This window comes from Sus scrofa, chromosome 1 (genome assembly GCF_000003025.6).
Source record: "Sus scrofa isolate TJ Tabasco breed Duroc chromosome 1, Sscrofa11.1, whole genome shotgun sequence".
NCBI lineage: Eukaryota > Metazoa > Chordata > Mammalia > Artiodactyla > Suidae > Sus > Sus scrofa.
The window spans coordinates 271,027,784-271,048,123 of NC_010443.5; the positions used below are offsets into that span (position 1 = coordinate 271,027,784).

Sequence of the window (20,340 nt, forward strand, 5' to 3'; positions counted from 1 at the left end):
CCCTGCCTCCTGCCCACAGCTTGCAACTGCAGCGGCCACTCTGAGGAATGCATATTTGACCGGGAGCTCTTCCGCACCTCGGGCCACGGTGGGCGCTGCCTTCACTGCCGTGACCACACAGCTGGGCCGCACTGCGAGCGCTGCCAGGAGAACTTCTATCGCTGGAACCCGCAGATGCCGTGCCAGCCCTGTGATTGCCACCCAGCAGGTGAGTGGGCAACGCCACCCTAGCCCCCGCCCTCCCCCCCCACCATGGGCCCTTGCTGCCCCATGCCCTTCCTCCCCAGGCTCCCTGCACCTCCAGTGTGATGACTCGGGCACCTGCAAGTGCAAGCCCACGGTGACAGGCTGGAAGTGTGATCGCTGCCAGCCCGGGTTCCACTCGCTCAGCGAGGGTGGCTGCAGGTGAGGGCGGTGGGGGCAGTGGGTGTGGACGCCCCAGCCAAGATGCATGACGGTGGATTTGGACGGAGTGATGGGGAAGCAGTGGGGAGATTCCGGAGCCTCTGGAAAGGGAGAGTTGCCAGGGGCGGGTACCATGGAACAGGAAGAAAGAATGAAGGCTGACTCCCGGGGTCCTGCTTCGGGGACCTGGGTGGAGGGAGGCCATTCATGGCAAGGGGAGCACAGTGTGAGGAGAGGCTGAGCTGCAGTGCTGGTGGGACATCCAAAGGCAGAGCGACGGGCTGGGGGCTACTGGGTGGCAGTCCCGACCTCAGAAGTGGGGTCTAATAGCTACCATCACTTGACTGCGAAAATACATGATGACCAAAAAAATTAAGCTATTATAAATTCAGAAGCATTTTTAAATGAACCTGGCTTTCGGAGTTCTTGCTGTGGCACAACGGGATTGGCAGCAGCATCTCTGGAGTGCTGGGACACAGGTTCGAACCCCAGCCCAGCATAAGATCCAGCATTAACGCAGCTGTGGTGTAGGTTGCAACTGCGACTCAGATCTGATCCTGATCCCTGGCCTGGGAACTCCATATGACACTAGGCAGCAAAGAAAAAAAAAAAAAAAAAGGACTTGGCTTTGGTTAATTGCAGCCATCTCCTTGGATATTTGAAAAGCAGTGATGACACTGGAAAGGTATGGGGGAGTCCCGGATCTCTCAAAAAATACTCAATTGTTCCTGGCATCAAACTGGCCCTTAGGTGGGGGCCTGGATGCTTCCGCAGGGTCTCTCTGGCCTCTGGGCCTTTGCACGTGACACTCCTTCTACCCCAGAGTGTTCTCTCCCTAGCCTGTGTCTGAACAAAGTCCTACTTGTTCCTCAGTTCTCAGCCAAGGTACCCCTCCTCCAGGAAGTCTTCCCTGCTCCCTGCCCCCTTGTCCCCACTCCAGGTACCTTCTTAGTGCTGCCACCGCTTCTTATACATTCTCTCTTAGGGTCTATCAAATACAACATCTAGCTATTGCCTGTCTGTCCTCACTGGACTCGGCTCTGTAAGGACAGGGACCATGTCTTGTCCGGTGGTGGGTAGATGGATGGGCGGGTGGATGGAAAGATGTATGGATGAGCAAGTGAACAGGTGTGTGGGTGAGCGATGCACTGATGGACGGACAGACGGATGGGCAAGTGGATGGGTCACTTCATTCAATGGGAACGATCAGGCTGGTGGGGAGGGGCTCTTGGGTCAGCCTGCCTCCTGCTCCTCTAGGGAGTGGGGAAGGAGAGAGAGATTCCTTCCAAGCACATGGGTTTATCCCCACTCTGGAGTTGCTTGCTGGACACTTTCTTCTGGTCCTGTCTCTTTGGCAGACCCTGTACTTGCAATTCTGCTGGCAGCCTGGGCACCTGTGACCCTCGCAGCGGGCGCTGCCCTTGCAAAGAGAATGTGGAAGGAAACCTTTGTGACAGGTGGGTGAACCCATCTTATTGTAAGCCTGCAGGAAGTGACCTCAGTGATGGCAGTGGAGCAGGGGGTGGGGCCCTCACAGACTTGGGCAACCCCACCACCTGGCACCCGTCCTGAAGCACCATGGATCTGACACCCAGGAAGTTATCTAAAGGCTTTATGACACTGTTTATACTTTGAATCACCACCACTAATAGTTCCTAAACTGTGAAAATAATTTTTTTTTTTTGGTCTTTTTAGGGCCACACCTATGGCATACGGAAGTTCCCAGGCTAGGGGTCCAATCCGAGCTATAGCTGCCGGCCTACACCACAGCCACAGCAACGCCAGATCTGAGTCACATCTGCGACCTACACCAGGTCGCAGGCAATGCTGGATCCTTAATCCACTGAGTGAGGCCAGAGATCAAACCTGCATCCTCATGGATCCTAGTCAGGTTTGTTACAATGAGCCACTATGGGAACTCCTGAAAATACGTCTTCTTTTTCCTTAGCTCAGAATCTTTTTTTTTTTTTTTGCCATTTCTTGGGCTGCTTCCATAGCATATGGAGGTTCCCAGGCTAGGGGTCCAATTGGAGCTGTAGCCACCGGCCTACACCAAGAGCCAAAGCAATGCAGGATCCAAGCCGCGTCTTCAGCCTATACCATAGCTCACGGTAACGCCGGATCATTAACCCACTGAGCAAGGCTGGGGATCAAACCTGCAACCTCATGGTTTCTAGTCGGATTCATTAACCGCTGAGCCATGAAGGGAACTCCCCACTTAGCTCAGAATCTTGAAAAGAAAGAGATAAACAGGATCAGAGAGATCATCTAATCTAGGGATTGGCAAATGTGGTACTCATACCACAACCTCCCATCTCACACCCAGGGCAGACATCACTAATGGAGCATCACTACAACCCCATCTCACACCCAGGGCAGACATCACTAATGGAGCACCACTACAACCCCATCTCACACCCAGGGCAGACATCACTAATAGAGCACCACCGTAACCCCCGTATCTCACACCTAGGGCACACATCACTAATGGAGTGCTTCCACAACCCTCCCATCTCACACCCCAGGTCAGACATCACTAATGGAGCACAGCAGTCTTTACTATGAGCCCTCCTGTAACCTCTGACTCCTTTTCTACACCCTGCTCCAAGAAGCTCCTACCAGTTGAGCTGAGATTCAGGCCTGTCTGCCATCCTTGCCATCTTATCATGATACAAAGGTAGCATCTAAAGCTCAGCAAGGCAGAAGGACTTTTCCCTACAACTCTTCCTTCACGTGTTCAGGGACCTTCTAGCCACAGCAGCAGGGCTGGCAGGCACATCTGGGTCCACCTCCTGGGCACACACTGTCTCCTCTTCCTGGCTTCATCTCTGCCCTCTGGGGCCTTTGTAGCCAGCGGGGTTGTGCCAGGGCCTCTCTGTTCCTCTGGCCATGGGCCGTGTGTGTGGAAAGCCTGACACAGTGGTATATCATGGACTCTACTCTTGCCAGACCGAGCTGGGCCTATACTGGTGCAGGAAGAAGCTTGGCCTTGACTCTTACCCAGCCCCAGGCCGCCTCCTCCCCTTGTACACGCGTGGCCCATGGGTCCTGGGATCAGGGGTGGACACCCTGCTCGGTCTTCCTCCTCAGATACCCCTCAAGTTGAAGGGACAGAGTGGAGCTGGGGGGCCGGATCGCACTAGCTCTGCCCCACTGCCTTGCGCCTTGACGAGGTCCTCCACGGAGCCTTGCTTTGCCCATTTGTGAAATGGGTGGGGGCGGTGCTGGGTGAGATGTGTTCCTTGGAGCTGGTTGGGCATTGGGATCATTAGCAGTTTCTGAATCAGATTCCTCCACCCGGGTCGGCTCGAATGGACCCCCAGCCCCTGGTGCAAACCAGGAATCTGTGTTTGTAAAACGTCCCTCCAGGGCTCCTTGGAGGCACCGCTGATTCTGGGGCTGGGGCGGAGAAAATGCAAGATGAACCTGGAGTAGCTGCTAGTGCCAGAAAGCAGGGAAGTGCTTGAAAACAAAAACAGACAAAAACAAACCCCCAAAACCCCAAACAAGGATGGGGGCCCGTGTCAAAAAGACCAACCTGAAAGAGTTCCCAGAGCTGGAACAGAAGAAATAACAACAGGATCGGATTATAACCCAGTGAATAAAATAAACATCCATGAGGTCACACTGATATAAATACACAAGTGAATAAATAAATACACAGGGATGAAGGGACAGATCTTCCTTCCAGAAGAATTCCATGTTTAACGTAGGAGGAATGGGGGAAATACAAAATCGCTGCTAGAATATCAGAGTAAGGAGTTCCCGCTGGGGCACAGTGGGTTAAGGAGCTGGCATTGCTGCAGCTGCAACTCAGATTTGATACCTGGCCTGGGAGCTTCCATGTGCAGGTGCTGCCGGAAAAGAAAAAAAAAAAAAAAGAGCATCACTAACAGTTGCTGTAGGCCAGAGCCACTGATGATGCAGGCTGCAATTCGTGTGCAGAACCTGAAGGAGAAATAGGATGTTTGCATAGCCCCCAAATCGCTCACTCAAACTATTTCCCAATTACTGTGGTGGGCTTCCCTTTTCACTGTAAGTCTACAACTCTTGGCACACACCCCCCCACCCCCGCCTCCCAGAGGTAGAGTTTAATTCCCTTCCACTTGAGAGTGGGCTCGATTCGGTGCCTTGCTTCTAACAACCAGAACATGGCAGGTTTGCAGTAGAGAAACCTGGCAGGCAGCGCCTTAACTGAGTGGTGAAGGGTGTTATCAGTGACATCATACCTTGCTGGTGATGTCATCCACTGCCAGTGACGTCATATGGGTGCCATTTACCCCGATGTGACGAGCACGTCCGCTCTATTTCTCCCACATCCCATAGCTCTAGCCTAATCATGAAAAACCTCAGACAAACCCCAATGGAGGACAGCCTGCAAAGCATCTTGACCGGTACTGTCAAAAGTAGAAAGACCAAGAGGCTGTTTACAGATGAGACAAAATTAAGGTCACAGCTAAATGTAACACCGTGTGTCCTGGATGGGATCCTGGACGGGAAACAGACATTCGTGGGAAAAGGGGAGAACTAATAAAGGCGAGGGTTTATTAATAACATTAACCAATGTCAGTTTCTTGGCTTTGAAAAGCCTACCTTGGTAATGTCAGGTGTTAACATTAGGAAAAGCCGGAGTTCCCTGGTGGCCTCGTGGTTAAAGACCCAGCATTGTCAATCAATGCTGTGGTGCAGGTTCAATCCCTGGCCCAGCAAGGTCCACGTGCGGCCAGCTAAACCAAAAAGAAATGAGGAACAGCTGGGTGAAGAGGCCGTGGGAACTCTCTCCAACCTTTTCAACAACTCTGTAAATTGAGGGAAAATGTTTTCTTTTTCAGGCCGCACTGCCCCACATGGAAGTTCTTAGGCTAGGGGTGGAACCACAGCCACAGCAACACAGGATCCGAGCCACGTCTGGGACCTACCCCACAACGTGGGGCAACACCAGATCCTTAATCCACTGAGCGAGGCCAGGGATCGAACCAGCATCCTCATGGATACTCCTTGGGTTCTTGACCCCTTGAGCCACAACAAGAACACCCGGAAAATTTTTAAAATTTCCCCAGTGACTCTGGACTCAAATTAGTCTAGCTGGGTTGCCCTGAGCCTGGCCAGTTCACTAGCCCCCACCCCCACCCCATGTCCTGCCTCCACTTCAGGTGTCGCCCGGGTACATTTAACCTGCAGCCCCACAACCCAGCGGGCTGCAGCAGCTGCTTCTGCTACGGCCACTCCAAGGCGTGTGCGGCTGCCACCCAGTTCCGGACGCACCACATCCTCGCCGACTTCCGCCAGGGTAAGAAGTGCCTCCTGCAGCCACCTCCGCGGGGTCTGCTCCCAGCCCAGGCAGGGCAGGTGGTCCGGCTCCAGGGGGATCCTGCGAGGGCGGTGCGGACGGTGCCCCCAGCCCCGGCGTCTTCCGCAGGTGCACACACTGGCCACGCCCCCTCTGTCCTTCTGCAACCCCAGCCCCTACCTCACCCCTGGGGTGCCCCCGCAACGGTGGGGAGTGAGTTCATGGCAGTCTTTGGAGCCTGTGGGAGAGCTTCCAATCACCCCGTCATGACTGGCCTCCTTGGCTTACCGCAGGGCTAGGGATCCAGGCTCAATCCCCTGGCATCCATTTATCAAGCACCTGCTGTGCTCCTGACATACATGGTACCTCATGGCTCCCCCGGCATGTACTCTCATTCCCATTCTGCAGATGAAGCAACTGAGGCCCAGGAAAAGTAGGTCACATAACTTAGCTGTTGGCACCCGGGTTCATCAGCTCCTGAGTGCTGCTCCTCACTGCCCTGCAGGCCCTCTGAGGGGCCAGGGTCTAGGAGTGCTGTCATCCCGGGGTCCCCAACTCCGGGTGGATCTTTGGAGCAGGACGGCAGTGGAGCTCTGAACTCCGCATTAAATCATAGCCTGCGTGGGACCCTGCCGTGCCCCACTGAGTCCCCAGCGCCCCTGCATCTCACCCAGGGAGATAGAATCTCAGGGCTGGCTCTGGGGCGCTCGGGATGCAGGGGCAGTGCGCCCTCTGCTGGACACCACGCAGAAAGCAGGCTCAAGAGGGGCTTGGAACAGGCACAACGTCTGACGGGATTCATTTCACAGAATCTTATAGCAACGTCATGATCTGTTCTCACTTGGAGCCAGGCCCTGGGTTTGGGGCTTCAGTCTCAGCATCTCTCGCGATCTCACAAGCCCCCCCGCCCCCCCGCACCCCAGCCAGCAGTTCTCAAACTTCTTGTTCTCTGGATCCCTGTATACTCTTGAAAATTGAGGACCTCAAAGTCTTCTATTAATGCAGGTTGTTTCTATGGATATTTTCTGCATTAGAAATTAAAATAGGAGTTCCTGTGGTGGCTCAGCGGTGACAAACCCGACTAGCATCCATGAGAATGCCAGTTTGATCCCTGGCCTCGCCCAGTGGGTTAAGGATCCAGTGTTGCCGTGAGCTTTGGTGTAGGTCGCAGATGTGTCTCAGAATCGGTGTTGCCAGGCCTGCGGTGTGGGCTGGCGGCTGCAGCTCCGATAAGATCCCTAGCCTGGGAACCTCCATATGCCGCAGGCGCGGCCCTAAAAAAGACAAAAAGAAAATAAACAGTACTTTAAATGTTCATGTATTAATTCATTTACAAATGACCATAGAAAAAACTTAGGATAAAAAGTAACATCCCCCTGTGAAAAATAACGATCCTTTTAAAGAGAAAACGTTTTGTGAGGAGAGTGCTACTTGTTTGACAGCTTTGCACTTCTCTGGATGAATGGAAGTCAGCTGATTCTCAGTACGGCTTCTCTCTGTTGTGATCCCACGTTTTGTAGCTTGTGGAAAACTCTCGCTATGAGAAAGAGAATGAAAAATGGAGATAACACCTTAGTTTTCTTAAGATAGTTTGACCTCCTGGACCCCCCCCCCCAATAAGAGACTTAGGGATCTCCCAGGTCATATATATATATATATATGTACACATATGTATTCTTTTTAGGGCCATACCTGCCCATATGGAGTTTCCCAGGCTAGGGGTCTAATCAGAGCCATAGCTGCTGGCCTATAGCACAGCCACAGCAACACCAGATCCGAGCTGCATCTGCAACCTACACCACAGCTCATGGCAACACCAGATCCTTAACCCACTGAGCAAGGCCAGGGATCGAACCTGCATCTCCATGGATACTAGTCAGATTCGTTTCTGATGAGCCACGATGGGAACTCTTCCCAGGGTATTTAGACTAACTTTGAGCACTGCTTCCCAGACCATAAGTACTTCATTGCCCCCATTTTGCAGATGATAAAATAGCTTCAGAGAGGTTACGTAACTTCCCCAGGGTCACCCAGCCAGCAAGGGGACAGAACCCAGTTTAGCACCGAGGAGCCCTGGACCTCCCCTTTCTGACCTCTTTCCCTTCATCCCTCCATCCGCCTCCTCGGTGCCACCCCACCCCCAGCCCCTGGTGTTGGGCCTCCACCCCATTCCCCAGCTGCCCCTTCCCCAGAGCGCCCCCTAGAGGTCATTTGCTCCAGACTGTACTGCTGTCACCAGAGGGTGGGGGAACTAAACTGGGCCTGGGTTCCCACTCTGGCCTGCCCACTTCTAACCAGGGGGCCTCCCAGGGTGCAGGGGGGCTCATGGCACACACACCTCCAAGGACAGGGGTGGTGAGGTGGTCACGGCAAGGAAGTTCTCCGAACCCTGAACGAGGTCAAGTCCAGTCTTCTTAGTGATGGCTCATGATGGGGTCTCTGGGCTGTGTCCTCCTGGTGGGTCCAAAGTCTGCTGAAAGGACAGAGAGAGCAGGCCCAGGGGTCTGACCGTCCTCCAACAGAGCCAGGTCCCCGAGCCTTCTAGCTCCCCCCTCCCCCCGGGACCCTGATCCTGATCCAGGGTGGGGTTCCCCACGCCTCGGGTCTGGGCGTGGAGTATTTGCTAGCACCAGCTGGCTCTCATCCCTGCCTGGCCGGTCCCTAGAACAGTCTCTCCCCTCCTTGGGCCCTGTGGTTTCAGGCTGCTGGGGGGGTGGGGGGGCATGTCCTCCAGACCTGGGGAAGGGCGGGAAGTGGGAGGGGGCGGAGGCCACCCCTCAGGGCCTCACAGTGACACCCTGTGTGTGTTTGCTTTCCAGGAGCCGATGGCTGGCGGGCCGGAAGCTCGGGGGGCCCAGCGCATCCTGCACGATGGAGCCCCGGGGGGCTCCTCCTGGACCCAGAGGATGAAGAGGAGCTCAGAGCACCAGGTACCTGAGGCACAGGCAGGGCCAGGACCACCCGTGCTCAAGTCCTGTGGCTGCCGTCACAACTTAGTGATGAGACACAACACAGCTGTTTTCTCTCAGTGTTCTGGAGGTGGGAAGATGAACGCAGGTGCTCCTGGGCGAAAGTCAAGGTCGGCAGGGCTGTGTTCCTTCTGGAGGTTCCAGGGAGGGTCCGTTCCCTGGCCTTTCCCAGCTTCTCGAGGCGCCTGCATCTCTCTGTTCGTGGCCCCTTCCTCCTCCTTCAAAGCCGGTCCAGTCTTTCTCCTTTTGCATCTCTCCGCCTTCCTCTTCCATCCTTGGAGGCCGTCTGTGATTATGTGGGGCCCAGCTGGATAGTCCGAAACAATCTCTCTACTTTTTTTTTTTTTTTTTTTTTGGCCGCCCTGTGGCATATGGAGTTTCAGGGCCAAGGATTAGATTCAAGCCACAGCCACGAACTTAGCCACAGTTGTGGCAATGCCAGATCCTTAACCCACTGGGCCGGGCCAGGAACTGAACCTGCGTTCCAGCGCCCCTGAGATGCCGCTGATCCCGTTGCACTACAGCGGGAGCTCCAGTCTCTCTGCTTTAAGGTCTGGTGATTAACAACCTTAATTGCTCCCACCACACAACGTAAAACACTCACAGATTCCAGGGATAGAGATGTGGACGCCTTTGGGGGTGTTTTTCTGCCAACCACATGCCCCCTGGCATCTGCTTCCTCTTCGTGGCCTTGCCAGGACCACTGTCGTATCCTAGACAGCCCTGTGCATTTCCCATCAGCCTCTCTCTCTCACACACACACCCATGGGCCATGGTGTTCATTTAAAAGCAAAAAGTTCTAGTTATTCTGAACCACCCCCGGCCAACTAGGGCAACTTTGTCTCCTGGAAACGGTATCAGACTAGGAGCTGGAGATCTATCCTTAGCTCTACTGGGGCCAGACTTGGGGTCCACTGGCTCCCCGCCTGGTCCTGCCCTTGCCCTTCCTCTGCAGGAGGGTCGGAAGAGGGGGTACAGACATCCGAGGAGCCGTGTGGACACAGCACCTGTGGGCCCGGCAGCCGGGAGCAAAGGACGTGGAATCCTCGGGGCCCCTCCTGGGGCAAGCGTTCCAAGTTCAGGGGCCCGAGAGCAAGAGCACGCTCTATCCCATGGCTGCTTTGTCGACACCTTTAAGCGAGTTCCCACTGTGGTTCAGCGGGTTAAGAACCCGACGTACTGTCTGTGAGGATGCGGGTTCAGTCGCTGACCTCGATCAGTGGGTTAAGGATCCAGCGTGGCCGTGAGCTGCAGTGTAGGTCGCAGATGCAGCTCGGATCTGGCCGAGCAGCTGCAGCTCCGATCGACCCCTAGCCTGGGACCGTCCATATGCTGCATGTTTGGCTGTAAAAAGGGGGGAAAAAAAAAAAGTTAATCACTGAGGAAGCGTTTGCTGGGCTCTCTGCTGGGTGGTGGGCAAGGCAGGTTTCTCTTTCTCTTCTTGCTTTGCATCCATTCTACCAAGCACTCTCGTGTACAGAAGCCCCGAAGGAAGGCCTGACAGGGTGTCTCAGTCCCTGTCCTTCTGTGTCGTGATGTCCCCCATAAGCACTTGGTTATTGCAGAGAAACAACAGAGTAAGAACAGCCACGAAGGGGCTCCTTGGTCCCCAGTGTTTCTGCCTTCTTTCTGCTGCACGTGGGTTCTGAGTCCCACGGAAAGCGTGGCCTGGGGAGGGGGGGTGGGCATCAGCACCCCTGCTTAGCACCGCATGCTTACCTGGGCTTTGAGCCTCCCTAAACGCCTCCGCCTGGGGGTCCCCGGGAATTCCGTGCTCTCGGGGCATCGTAAGCGCTGCGTGAACGGGCAGGTGCCACCGCAATGCAGACGGTATCTTCTGCTCCCACCCAGACTCCCTTGTCCTGTGGCGCTTCGCTTACAAAACCCAGGTTCCAAGGTGAACGTATTAGGAATGTCAAGATAGTGACAGTGACACGTTAAACGAGGCGTGGGGCCCCCGGTCACTCCCCGCCCTGGCTGTGGCGGTGGGGGCGGGCCACCCTCAGCCTCTTCTGTGCAGGGGCCTCTGATTTTCTCCTTTTTGCCGTGGTTTTCTCTTTTGAAGGTTTAATGGCCCGTAAAATCAACACAGACGTTTAAAATGCAGCTAATTCAGGAGTTCCGGTGGTGGCTTAGCAGTAAATGAGCCTGACTAGTATCCATGAGGATGTGGGTTGGATCCCTGGCCTCACTCGTGCTTAAGGATCCAGCGTTGCCACGAGCTGCGGTCTAGGTCACAGATGCAGCTCAGACCTGGCCTTGCTGTGGCTGTTGGGTAGGCCAGCGAATGTGGCTCCAACTCGACCCCTGACCTGGGAACCTCCATATGCCGTGGGCCCTATAAAGATAAACAGATAGAAGGATAGATAGATAAAATCCAGCTAATTCAGTGAAGACCATCGAACCTTCTTCTCGTCTTCAGAGAAGTTCCTGGGAGACCAGCGGTTCAGCTACGGGCAGCCCCTCACACTGACCTTTCGGGTCCCCCCCGGGGGCGCCCCTCTCCCAGTGCAGCTGAGGCTGGAAGGGACTGGCTTGGCCCTGACTCTGCGGCACTCCAGCTCGTCCAGCCCCCGGGACGCCGGGCAGCAGGAGGAGGTACAGCTCAGGTTCCAGTAAGTGTCCTCTGTCTGGAGAGATGGGATCAGGGGGCGGGGTGGTCCCCGTGGTCTGACAGCCTCCTCCGCCCTCCCGGCTCCTGGTGTCTAAACCCTCTCAACCAGGGGGCTGGAGGAGTCTTGGCATCACCCGCCTCCAGCCTCAGCTTCTGCTTTGCCCCCCTCCCGGTGCCAGGTTGCAGGAGACCTCCGAGGACGCGGACCCTCCGCTGCCCCCCTTCCACTTCCAGCGGCTGCTGGCCAATCTGACGGCTCTGCGTATCCGGACCAGTGGCTGGAGCCCCAGCCCTTCTGGTCAGTAACACTCGAGACACCCCCGCCCCCAAAGCAGCTGGGCCCCCAGGCTCATCTGTGCACAGCCTTGCTGCGTCCTCACAGCAGGTGATTCTTGCACCCCCCTTTACCACAAAGGGGTCTGAGCCTCAGAGAGGTCAGGACACTTGCCCAAGGTCGTATAACCAGGAAAGGCAGCAGGAGTGGTTGCTGAGAACAGAGGCAGGGGCTGCACAGGTGAGGGGCCTGACGATGGAGAGCTCTGAGCACAGGTGCTTGGCCAAAAAACAGCCAAGAGCCTGGGCTGGTCACACCGTGGCAGTGTCCACCACTGCCGGGAGGCTGGGCCCTCAGAGGGCCATGCTTGGTGCCTGCGGCAGGGGTCAGGCCTGGATTTCTCTGGGGTTGGCTCCCCTGCTGGTCACCGGACGTATTGCACCCAGAGAAAGCGTGGCGTCTCAACCCTCTCAACCAGGGGGCAAGGTGGCCACACAGCTTCAACCCAGATTTCTCACCACCTCTTGTCCTGGTCCCTGATGGCCCTCTGATTGTTCCTGGCTTCTCCGTCTTTCCTTTAGGTACTTTCTCCTCCTCGCAGGCTCACGTCTCTCTCTCCTCCCCACCCCAATACCTGTATGTGCCTAGACCAGGCATTCTCACTGCCCCTTTTTAGAACAAATCTTTCACATATAACACCCTTTTACGGTCTGGAAATGAAACTCACAGGTATTATGACGTACCTAGACACAATATCTTTTTGTCCTCACCCGCGGCACCTGCAAGTTCCTGGGCCAGGGGCTGCATCCAAGCTGCAGCTGGGACCTTCGCCGTGGCTGTGGCAATGCCGGATCCTTAATCCACTGCACCACAGTGGGAACGCCACGATTTTTGAAAAACAAATTAATACCCTAACTGTAATACACAGAATAAAAAAAGAAAGTAAATTGTATTTTTTAAAAATTGGATGAGCCATGAAGTCCTACTGTATAGCACGGAGAACTATGTCCAATCTCTTGGGATAGACTGTGATGGAAGATAATATAAGAAAGGAAAGTATATATATATACATATATATATATATATATATATATATGTATGTGTATATATGTATAGAGGAAGGAAAGTATGTAAATATATATAGAAAGCGACTGGGTCGCTTTGCTATACTGCAGAAATTGGCACAACATTATAAATCAGCTACATTTTAATTTAAAAATGCGTAAAAAATGGAGTTCCCATCATGGCTTAGTGGTTAACGAATCCGACTAGGAACCATGAGATTTCGGGTTTGATCCCTGGCCTTGCTCAGTGGGTTAAGGATCCGGCGTTGCCGTGAGCTGTGGTGTAGGTCGCAGACGCAGCTCGGATCCCGTGTTGCTGTGGCTCTGGCTTGGGCCAGTGGCTACAGCTCCAATTTGACTCCTAGCCTGGGAACCTCCACATGCCGTGGGTGCGGCCCTAAAAAGACAAAAAAAAAAAAAAAAAAAAAAAAGTAAAAAATAACTAGGCGTTCCCTGGTGGCATAGCGGCCAAGGATCCATTGTTGTCACTCCTGTGGCTTGGGTTCGATCCCTGGCCCAAGAACTTCCACATGCCATGGGCGTGGCCAAAAATAAAAAATTTTAATAAAATTTTATTTATTTATTTAGTCTTTTTTTTTTTAGGGCTGCACCTGTGGCGTATGGAGGTTCCCAGGCTGGGGTCTAATTGGAGCTGTAGCTGCCGGCCTACACCACAGCCACAGCAATGCAGCATCCGAGCCCATGTCCGCAACCTACACCAGAGCTCACAGCAATGCCAGATCCTTAACCCACTGAGTGAGGCCAGGGATCGAACCTGTGACCTCATGGATGCTAGTTGGGTTTGTTAACCACTGAGCCACAATGAGAACTCCAAAAAAAAAAAAAAAAATTTTTTTTTTTAACCTAACCATGTGAATTCCAGTCAGTGCTTCTAGGGAAGTGAGCTGCGCCTCTTGAGAAGCCCTGGCTTAGCTGGCCAGCTTTCCCTGGGCCCTTTGGAGTTTGAGGCTTGGAGGTTGTAACCCAGCCCCTCCAGCTCCACACCTTTCTCCTGAGGATTAACTGTGGGTTAACTGCCTTTATCCCCACCTTCCTTGCCGGGGAGTCCCCAGAAGCCTCCTGCTCCCTGAGCCCCCTTTGCAGGAGTTTCCTTTTCACTCTTTCCAGCAGCTTCCAGAACTTCCTGTGTCGTTCACTCAACCTCCAGTTAGCAACGGTTTACAAGGCACCTACTTAGGCCAGGCCCATGGTGGGGTGACCTGGAGATACACTTGAACATGTGGACATTCCTTTCACCCCACGGCCCCCCAGCCCTCGTCCTCCCACTGATATGGTTCTGGGGTATACCCTTCCAGACGCTTCTGTGTGCATGTACTGACATTTTTTTTTTTTAAATGGCTGCACCTGTGGCATATGGAAGACCAGGGATCGGATTTGAGCTGAAGCTGTGACCTACACTATAGCTGCCGAAATACCAGGGCCTTGAACCCTCTGCACTGGCCAGGGATGGAACCCGTGCCTCTGCTGTGACCCAAGCCACTGCAGTCAGGTTCTTAACTCACTGCACCATAGCAGGAACTCCTTGTATTTTAATTTTTTTAATTTTAATTTTTAATTTTTTGACTTGGACGTTCCCAGGCTAGGGGTGGAATCCGAGCTACAGCTGCCGGCCTACTCCACAGCCACAGCAATGCAGGATCTGAGCCGCATCTGCAGTCTACACCACAGCTCACATCCCCCCCACCCCACCCCCTTGGTAACTGTAAGTTTGCTTTGTAGCCAAGCAAATGCTTACCAATCTGAGGTTGGTGAATGGTATCAGCCTTTAAATGTACATATCTTTAATAATGTGTGAGAGAGACCATCTCTCTGTAAATTCCTAGCCAGATCTAGTTCTCATTCTGGAAATTACCTCTTTTTCCTTTGTTTTTAAAAAATTATAGGGAGTTCCCATTGTGGCTCCGTGGTGACGAACCCAACTAGTATCCATGAGGATGCAGGATCGATCCCTGGCCTCACTCACTGGGTTAAGGATCTGGCATTGCCATGAGCTGTGATGTAGGTCACAGATGCAGCTCAGATCCCCCATTGCTGTGGCTGTGGTGTAGGCTGGTAGTTACAGCTCAAACTCAACCCCTAGCCGGGGAACTTCCAATATGCCGCAAGTGTGGCCCTAAAAAAAAAAAAAAAAAAAAAAAAAAGTAATCACAAATAAAATAAAGAATTATAACTGAAGATTTCCTGCTGTGGCACAGTGAGTTAAGAATCTTACTGCAGGAGTTCCCGTCATGGCACAGTGGTTAACAAGTCCAACTAGGAACCATGAGGTTGTGGGTTCGATCCCCGGGCTTGCTCAGTGGGTTAAGGATCTGGCGTTGCTGTGAGCTGTGGTGTAGGTCACAGATGCGGCTCAGATCTGGTGTTGCTGTGGCTGTGGTGTAGGCTGGCGGCTACAGTTCCGATTAGACCCCTAGCCTAGGAACCTCCACATGCCGTGGGAGCAGCTTAAGAAAAGGCAAAAAGACCAAAAAAAAAAAAAAAAGAATTTGGCTGCAGTGGCTTGGGTCACTGCAGGTATGTGGGTTCAATCCCAGCCCGGCACAGTGGATTAAAGGATCTGGTGTTGCTGCAGCTCAGCTTCAATCCCTGGCCCGGCAATTTCCATATGCCATGGGTGTGGCCCTAAAAATTATCATTGATCCATGGACCAATAACCCCTTGCCTGTTACTATGTGAGCAGGAAGGTTTGAGGGAGAAAGCCGTGTGTGGAACCCTCTCCTTCTCTGCCCTCGCTCTGCAGGCCGAGTGTTGCTGACCGAGGTCCGGCTCACGTCTGCCCAGCCAGGGCTCGGCCCCCCAGCCTCCTGGGTAGAGACGTGCTCGTGTCCCTCGGGGTACTCAGGCCAGTTCTGTGAATCCTGTGCTCCGGGATACAAGCGGGAGACACCACTGGGGGGTCCCTATGCCAGCTGTGTTCCCTGCATCTGTAACCAGCATGGCACCTGTGACCCCAACACAGGTGAGTCTCCTTGCACCCCCAGCCCCTCCGCCCCGACCCCAGGGTCACCTGGACTCCACCCAGAACAGCAAAATGGGTACTGACCTGGGCAGGGCCAGCTGTGCGCCTGTGAGTGAGCACTACAAACAGTACCAAGAAAATGGTGTTTGGGTTCCTCCATGTGCTAGGCACCTTTTTATAGGCTATGTCCTGGAATCCTGCAAAACCCCCTATATAATCTCACGGGTGAGGGACCCAAGGTGCAGGGAGGCCACATGGCCAGTAGGTGGCAGAGCTGCTCCTCATAAAAGAGGAAAGCCTGGGAGAGACCTTGCCTGCAGTCACTGGGCAGGAGATGCTGGACCAGAGCTGGACACTGGCCCCTCACAGGGAGAATTAAAGGATCTCCTGGAGCTGCTGGGGTCTCCGAAAAGGGAGATGCCTTTTCGCAGCTGCCAAAGGACAGTAGCCTGGGAATCAGCAGGCCAGCCGGCATGGACAACAGGAGGGGCCATCTTCCTTCTTGTGCCCATGGCAGGCAGCACTGATGGAGCCAGATGAGGCCTCATAGGCCTTTCCTGCAGGGCTCCAGGAGGGAGCTCTCTCTTGAGATGGGACCAATCTGTCATCCCTCAGAGCCCCTTGCCTTGTCACAACCTCCAGCTCCATGTGGACCAGTCCTCATCTGTAAAATGGGCACAGCAGCCCCTGCTGCCCCCCCGGGATGGAGGGAAAAGTAATGAGTATGTGGGGGCTGGACCAAGACAGGGACCAACAGAAAGTAGGGCGGGCGTGACAGTTTCCCCCGGAGGCCACCCCTGCTCCGTTTGTCCACCCTGGGTCCCCTCTTTTCCCCCTGTTCACCTCAGTCCCTGCTGGGTGCTGCTGAGGTATTTGGGGAGTGGTGGTCTCAACCCCTTTTGTTTCTTTCTTTCTTTTTTGCTTTTTAGGGCCGCAGGTGCAGCGCATGGAAGTTCCCAGGCTAGGGGTGGAATTGGAGCTGCAGCTGCTGGCCTGCACCACAGCCGCAGCAATGCAGGGTCCGAGCCGCGTCTGCAACCCACACCACAGCTCATGGCAATGCCAGATCCTTAACCCACTGAGCGAGGCCAGGGATCGAACCCACATCCTTGTGGATACTAGCTGGGTTCATTATCACTGAGCCATGATGGGAACTCGTAACTCATTTTCACCTAGGCCCCCCTCTCAGTCTCTGCCAAGGGGACCTCTCTTCCCAGCGCCTCAGACTCTGAGCAGGCTCCAGGTGCTGTGGGGCTCCAGAAGGGGGTTGGCAGAATCTCCTTATTAGAAACCAGTGGGGAGTTCCCTGGTGGCCTAGCAGGTTAAGGATCTGGCGTTGTCACTGCTGTGGCTCTGGTCACTGCTGTGGGCATGGGTTTGATCCCGGACCGGGGAGCTTCTACATGCCATGGGCCTGGCCAAAAAAAATTAAATAAAATAACAGAACCTAAGGCTCGGGAGGAATAAAATTTAATTTCTTTCTTTTTTCTTTTTCTTTTTTTGCCATTTCTTGGGCCGCTGCTACGGCATATGGAGGTTCCCAGGCTAGGGGTTGAATCAGAGCTATAGCCGCCAGCCTACACCAGAGCCACAGCAACATGGGATACGAGCATGTCTGCAACCTACACCACAGCTCACGGTAATGACAGATCCTTAGCCCACTGAGCAAGGCCAGGGATCGAACCCGCAACCTCATGGTTCCTAGTCGGATTCGTTTACCACTGAGTCATGACAGGAACTCCTAAAGTTTAATTTCTTAAAAAAAAAGTAAACCCTTGGGCAGAGAGGGGGGTCCCGTTCTGTGAGACCAGGAAGCCTCTGGCAACTCACAGTCCCTCTAAATGGGAGCCTCATGCCAAGGCCAGAATCCTGGGTCTGTGTCACTATTGGTGAAGTTAAGAGGACACAGAGGCTTCAATTACAAAAAAAAAATCTCAGAGGACAGAGAAACCCATGAGAGCAAATGTTAGCTGTTTCATCTGCTGGTTTGATTATAAGTTTTGGAATATAAATAATAACGATGACAATAATTGTGTCGGTGATTTGTAATACTGTATCTATATAATGTAACAATAATTGTGTGCCAGAGACGGTGTTGGGCACTTGCAATGTATGGTTTCCTTGAATCCCGACAAGAACCTTTAGAGGTCGGAGCCATTTGTGTCCATTTCCTGGGTCAGGACGTGGAGGCACAGGGGTGCCCAGAGTCTCATGGTCAGTAAGTGGTGGACGTGAACCCGGGGTGGACATTTCATCCCTGGGCTGTGCTGCCTCCACCTGGAAGTGTTCCTGGCCTAGTTCTGCCTGGGACATACTCTGTGACCCTCACAACCAGAAGCCTGCCCACTGTCCCCAGCGCACCTGGGCACAGGCAGGGGTAACCGGGTGCTTGTCTTGCCCCCAGGGATCTGCCTGTGCGGCCACCACACCGAGGGCCCTTCCTGTGAGCGCTGCTTGCCAGGTTTCTATGGCAACCCCTTCACGGGCCAAGCCGATGACTGCCAGCCCTGTCCCTGTCCTGGGCAGTCGGCCTGCACGACCATGCCAGAGAGTGGGGAGGTGGTGTGTACCCACTGCCCCCCGGGCCAGAGAGGTGAGTGGTTTGTGCCCTGGGGCCCTGCCTCTGCCCGGGCTCTGGGAGTGAGTCCTGGGTTTGGGGTGTGGCAGGTGAGGGCGGGCCCAGCTTAGGGGTGGCAGGAGGCCTGGGGATGCTGAGTCTCATAGACCCGTAGCCAGGGCCCTGGGCTGCTGTGCGTTCCTGGAAGATTTTGGCTCATTGACCATATCCTGGTGAGGTTTGGGAAATTCTCATAGGCCCTGGTCCCGCAGAGCCTGGTTTAGTAGCTTAAGGCAGAGCTCAGGAATCTGGATTCCTGTCAGGTTCCCTGGCTGGTTCTGATAAGCAGTTAAAGTGGAAAACTCTGATGACACGTTCAGCTTGTTAAAAAAATGTCACCAGATAATGTGTGAAGCACAGGTGCCCCAGCCCCAGCCCTTTCCCCACTCCTCGTTCCCACTCCAGGACTCAGAGTCATCCTAGACATATGGTTTAAAAAAAAAAACAACAAACTTTATTGGAGTTCCCTGGTGGCCTAGTGGTTAAGGATTCAGTGTTGTCCCTGCTGTGGCTCAAATCACTGCTGTGGTATAGATTTGATCTCTGGCCCAGGAACTTCCACATGCTGCAGGCTTGGTCAAAAAATCAAAAAACAAACAAAAAACCCCATAGATTTGTTGAGATAGTATTCACATATCCTCTGAATCATCCTTTTTTTTTTTTTTTTTTTTGCCATTTCTAGGGCCACTCCCGCAGCATGTGGAGGTTCCCAGGCTAGGGGTCGAATTGGAGCTGTAGCTGCCGGCCTATGCCAGAGCCACAGCAACACCACATCTGAGCTGTGTCTATGACCTACACCATAGCTCATGGAAACCACCAGATCCTTAACCCATTAAGTGAGGCCAGGGATGGAACCTGAGTCCTCATGGATACTAGTTGGGTTTGTTAGTGCTGTGCCACAGTGGGAACTCCCCATTATTTGTTTTTTAATTTTGGCAAATACACATAGCATGAAATTTGTCATTTTAACCTTTTTTTTTTCCTTCTTGACTGTGCCTGTAGCATATAGACGTTCCCAGGCCAGGGACCCAAGCCACAGCAGTGACAATGCCAGATCCTTAACCCACAGAACCACTAGGGAACTCCTAGCCTTTTTTTTTTTTTTTTTTTTTTTTTTGTCTTTTTGCTATTTCTTGGGCCGCTCCCATGGCATATGGAGGTTCCCAAGCTAGGGGTCTAATCGGAGCTGTAGCCACCAGCCTACGCCAGAGCCACAGCAACGCAGGATCCGAGCCGCGTCTGCAACCTACACCACAGCTCATGGCAACCCTGGATCGTTAACCCACTGAGCAAGGGCAGGGATCGAACCGGCAACCTCATGGTTCCTAGTCGAATTCGTTAACCACTGCACCACGACGGGAACTCCCTCCTAGCCATTTTTAAATGTACGGTTCCCAACTCACTGGCATTAAGTACATTCACAGTGTTGTGTAACTGTCACCACCATCCATCTGCAGAATTTATGTTATCGTCCTAAATAGAAATTCCATACCCATTAAATTCTTGTTTAATGGTTCCCCCTCCCGCCAGCCCCTGGTACCTACCCATCTGGTTTCTGTCTCTCTGAATTTGACTGTTCCAGGTACCTCGTGTAAGTGGGATCAGACGGCATTTGTCCTTTTGTGTCTGGCTTGTTTCACCTGATGTGATGTTTCCAAGGTTTCAGACACCTGCTTCTATATTTAGTCCCTGTGGCTGTGTCAGGACAGCCTATTACCTCGGTCCTGGCAGATATCTGCTTTGTTGGGAGCACTCTGAAAACAGCTCCCTGCTGGCTAGCAGGGCTGGGGAGACAGCCCAGAGCAGGGCTCCCAAGAGCTGTGCTTTGCACAAATTATCTCACCAAAGTGTCTCAGCAGTCCTTTGAGGTAGCTGCCATTATTGGCCCCACTTTGCAGACAAGGATCCCAAGGTCAGAGAGGCACAGTGGTTTGCCCAAGACCACACAGCCTGCTGATGGCCCCGCTGGGCCCTGGCCCCAAGTCAGCCTGACCCCAGAGGCCCCCCTTTGCTCCACGGGGGTACTCGAGGGAGCCTGCTTTGCTTCACACCCGCCCTCACCCCTTGAGGATCCAGCTGGCTGGGTTCCTCATTCTTGCTCCTCCCCACAAGGCTTCTCGCTTCCCA

The 20,340-nt window shown here is 53.7% G+C and overlaps 1 protein-coding gene and 1 long non-coding RNA gene across 2 annotated transcripts in view; one reads left to right on the plus strand and one right to left on the minus strand.

Moving 5' to 3' along the window:
- Positions 1 to 20,340, plus strand: part of LAMC3 (laminin subunit gamma 3) — a 66,801-nt gene that overhangs the window by 23,361 nt on the left and 23,100 nt on the right. Inside the window, 9 exon segments of the mRNA XM_003353687.5 lie at positions 20 to 208; positions 288 to 405; positions 1,764 to 1,862; positions 5,559 to 5,695; positions 8,515 to 8,625; positions 11,087 to 11,279; positions 11,458 to 11,576; positions 15,378 to 15,596; positions 18,001 to 18,189. Of these exon segments, the coding sequence (XP_003353735.4) occupies positions 20 to 208; positions 288 to 405; positions 1,764 to 1,862; positions 5,559 to 5,695; positions 8,515 to 8,625; positions 11,087 to 11,279; positions 11,458 to 11,576; positions 15,378 to 15,596; positions 18,001 to 18,189 (1,374 nt within the window).
- LOC106509275 lies at positions 6,970 to 20,335 on the minus strand. Its single transcript, XR_001306659.2, has 3 exons — positions 19,758 to 20,335; positions 8,034 to 8,168; positions 6,970 to 7,232 (listed from the first exon to the last, which is right to left on the minus strand). It is a non-coding gene; the product is annotated as an uncharacterized LOC106509275 (long non-coding RNA).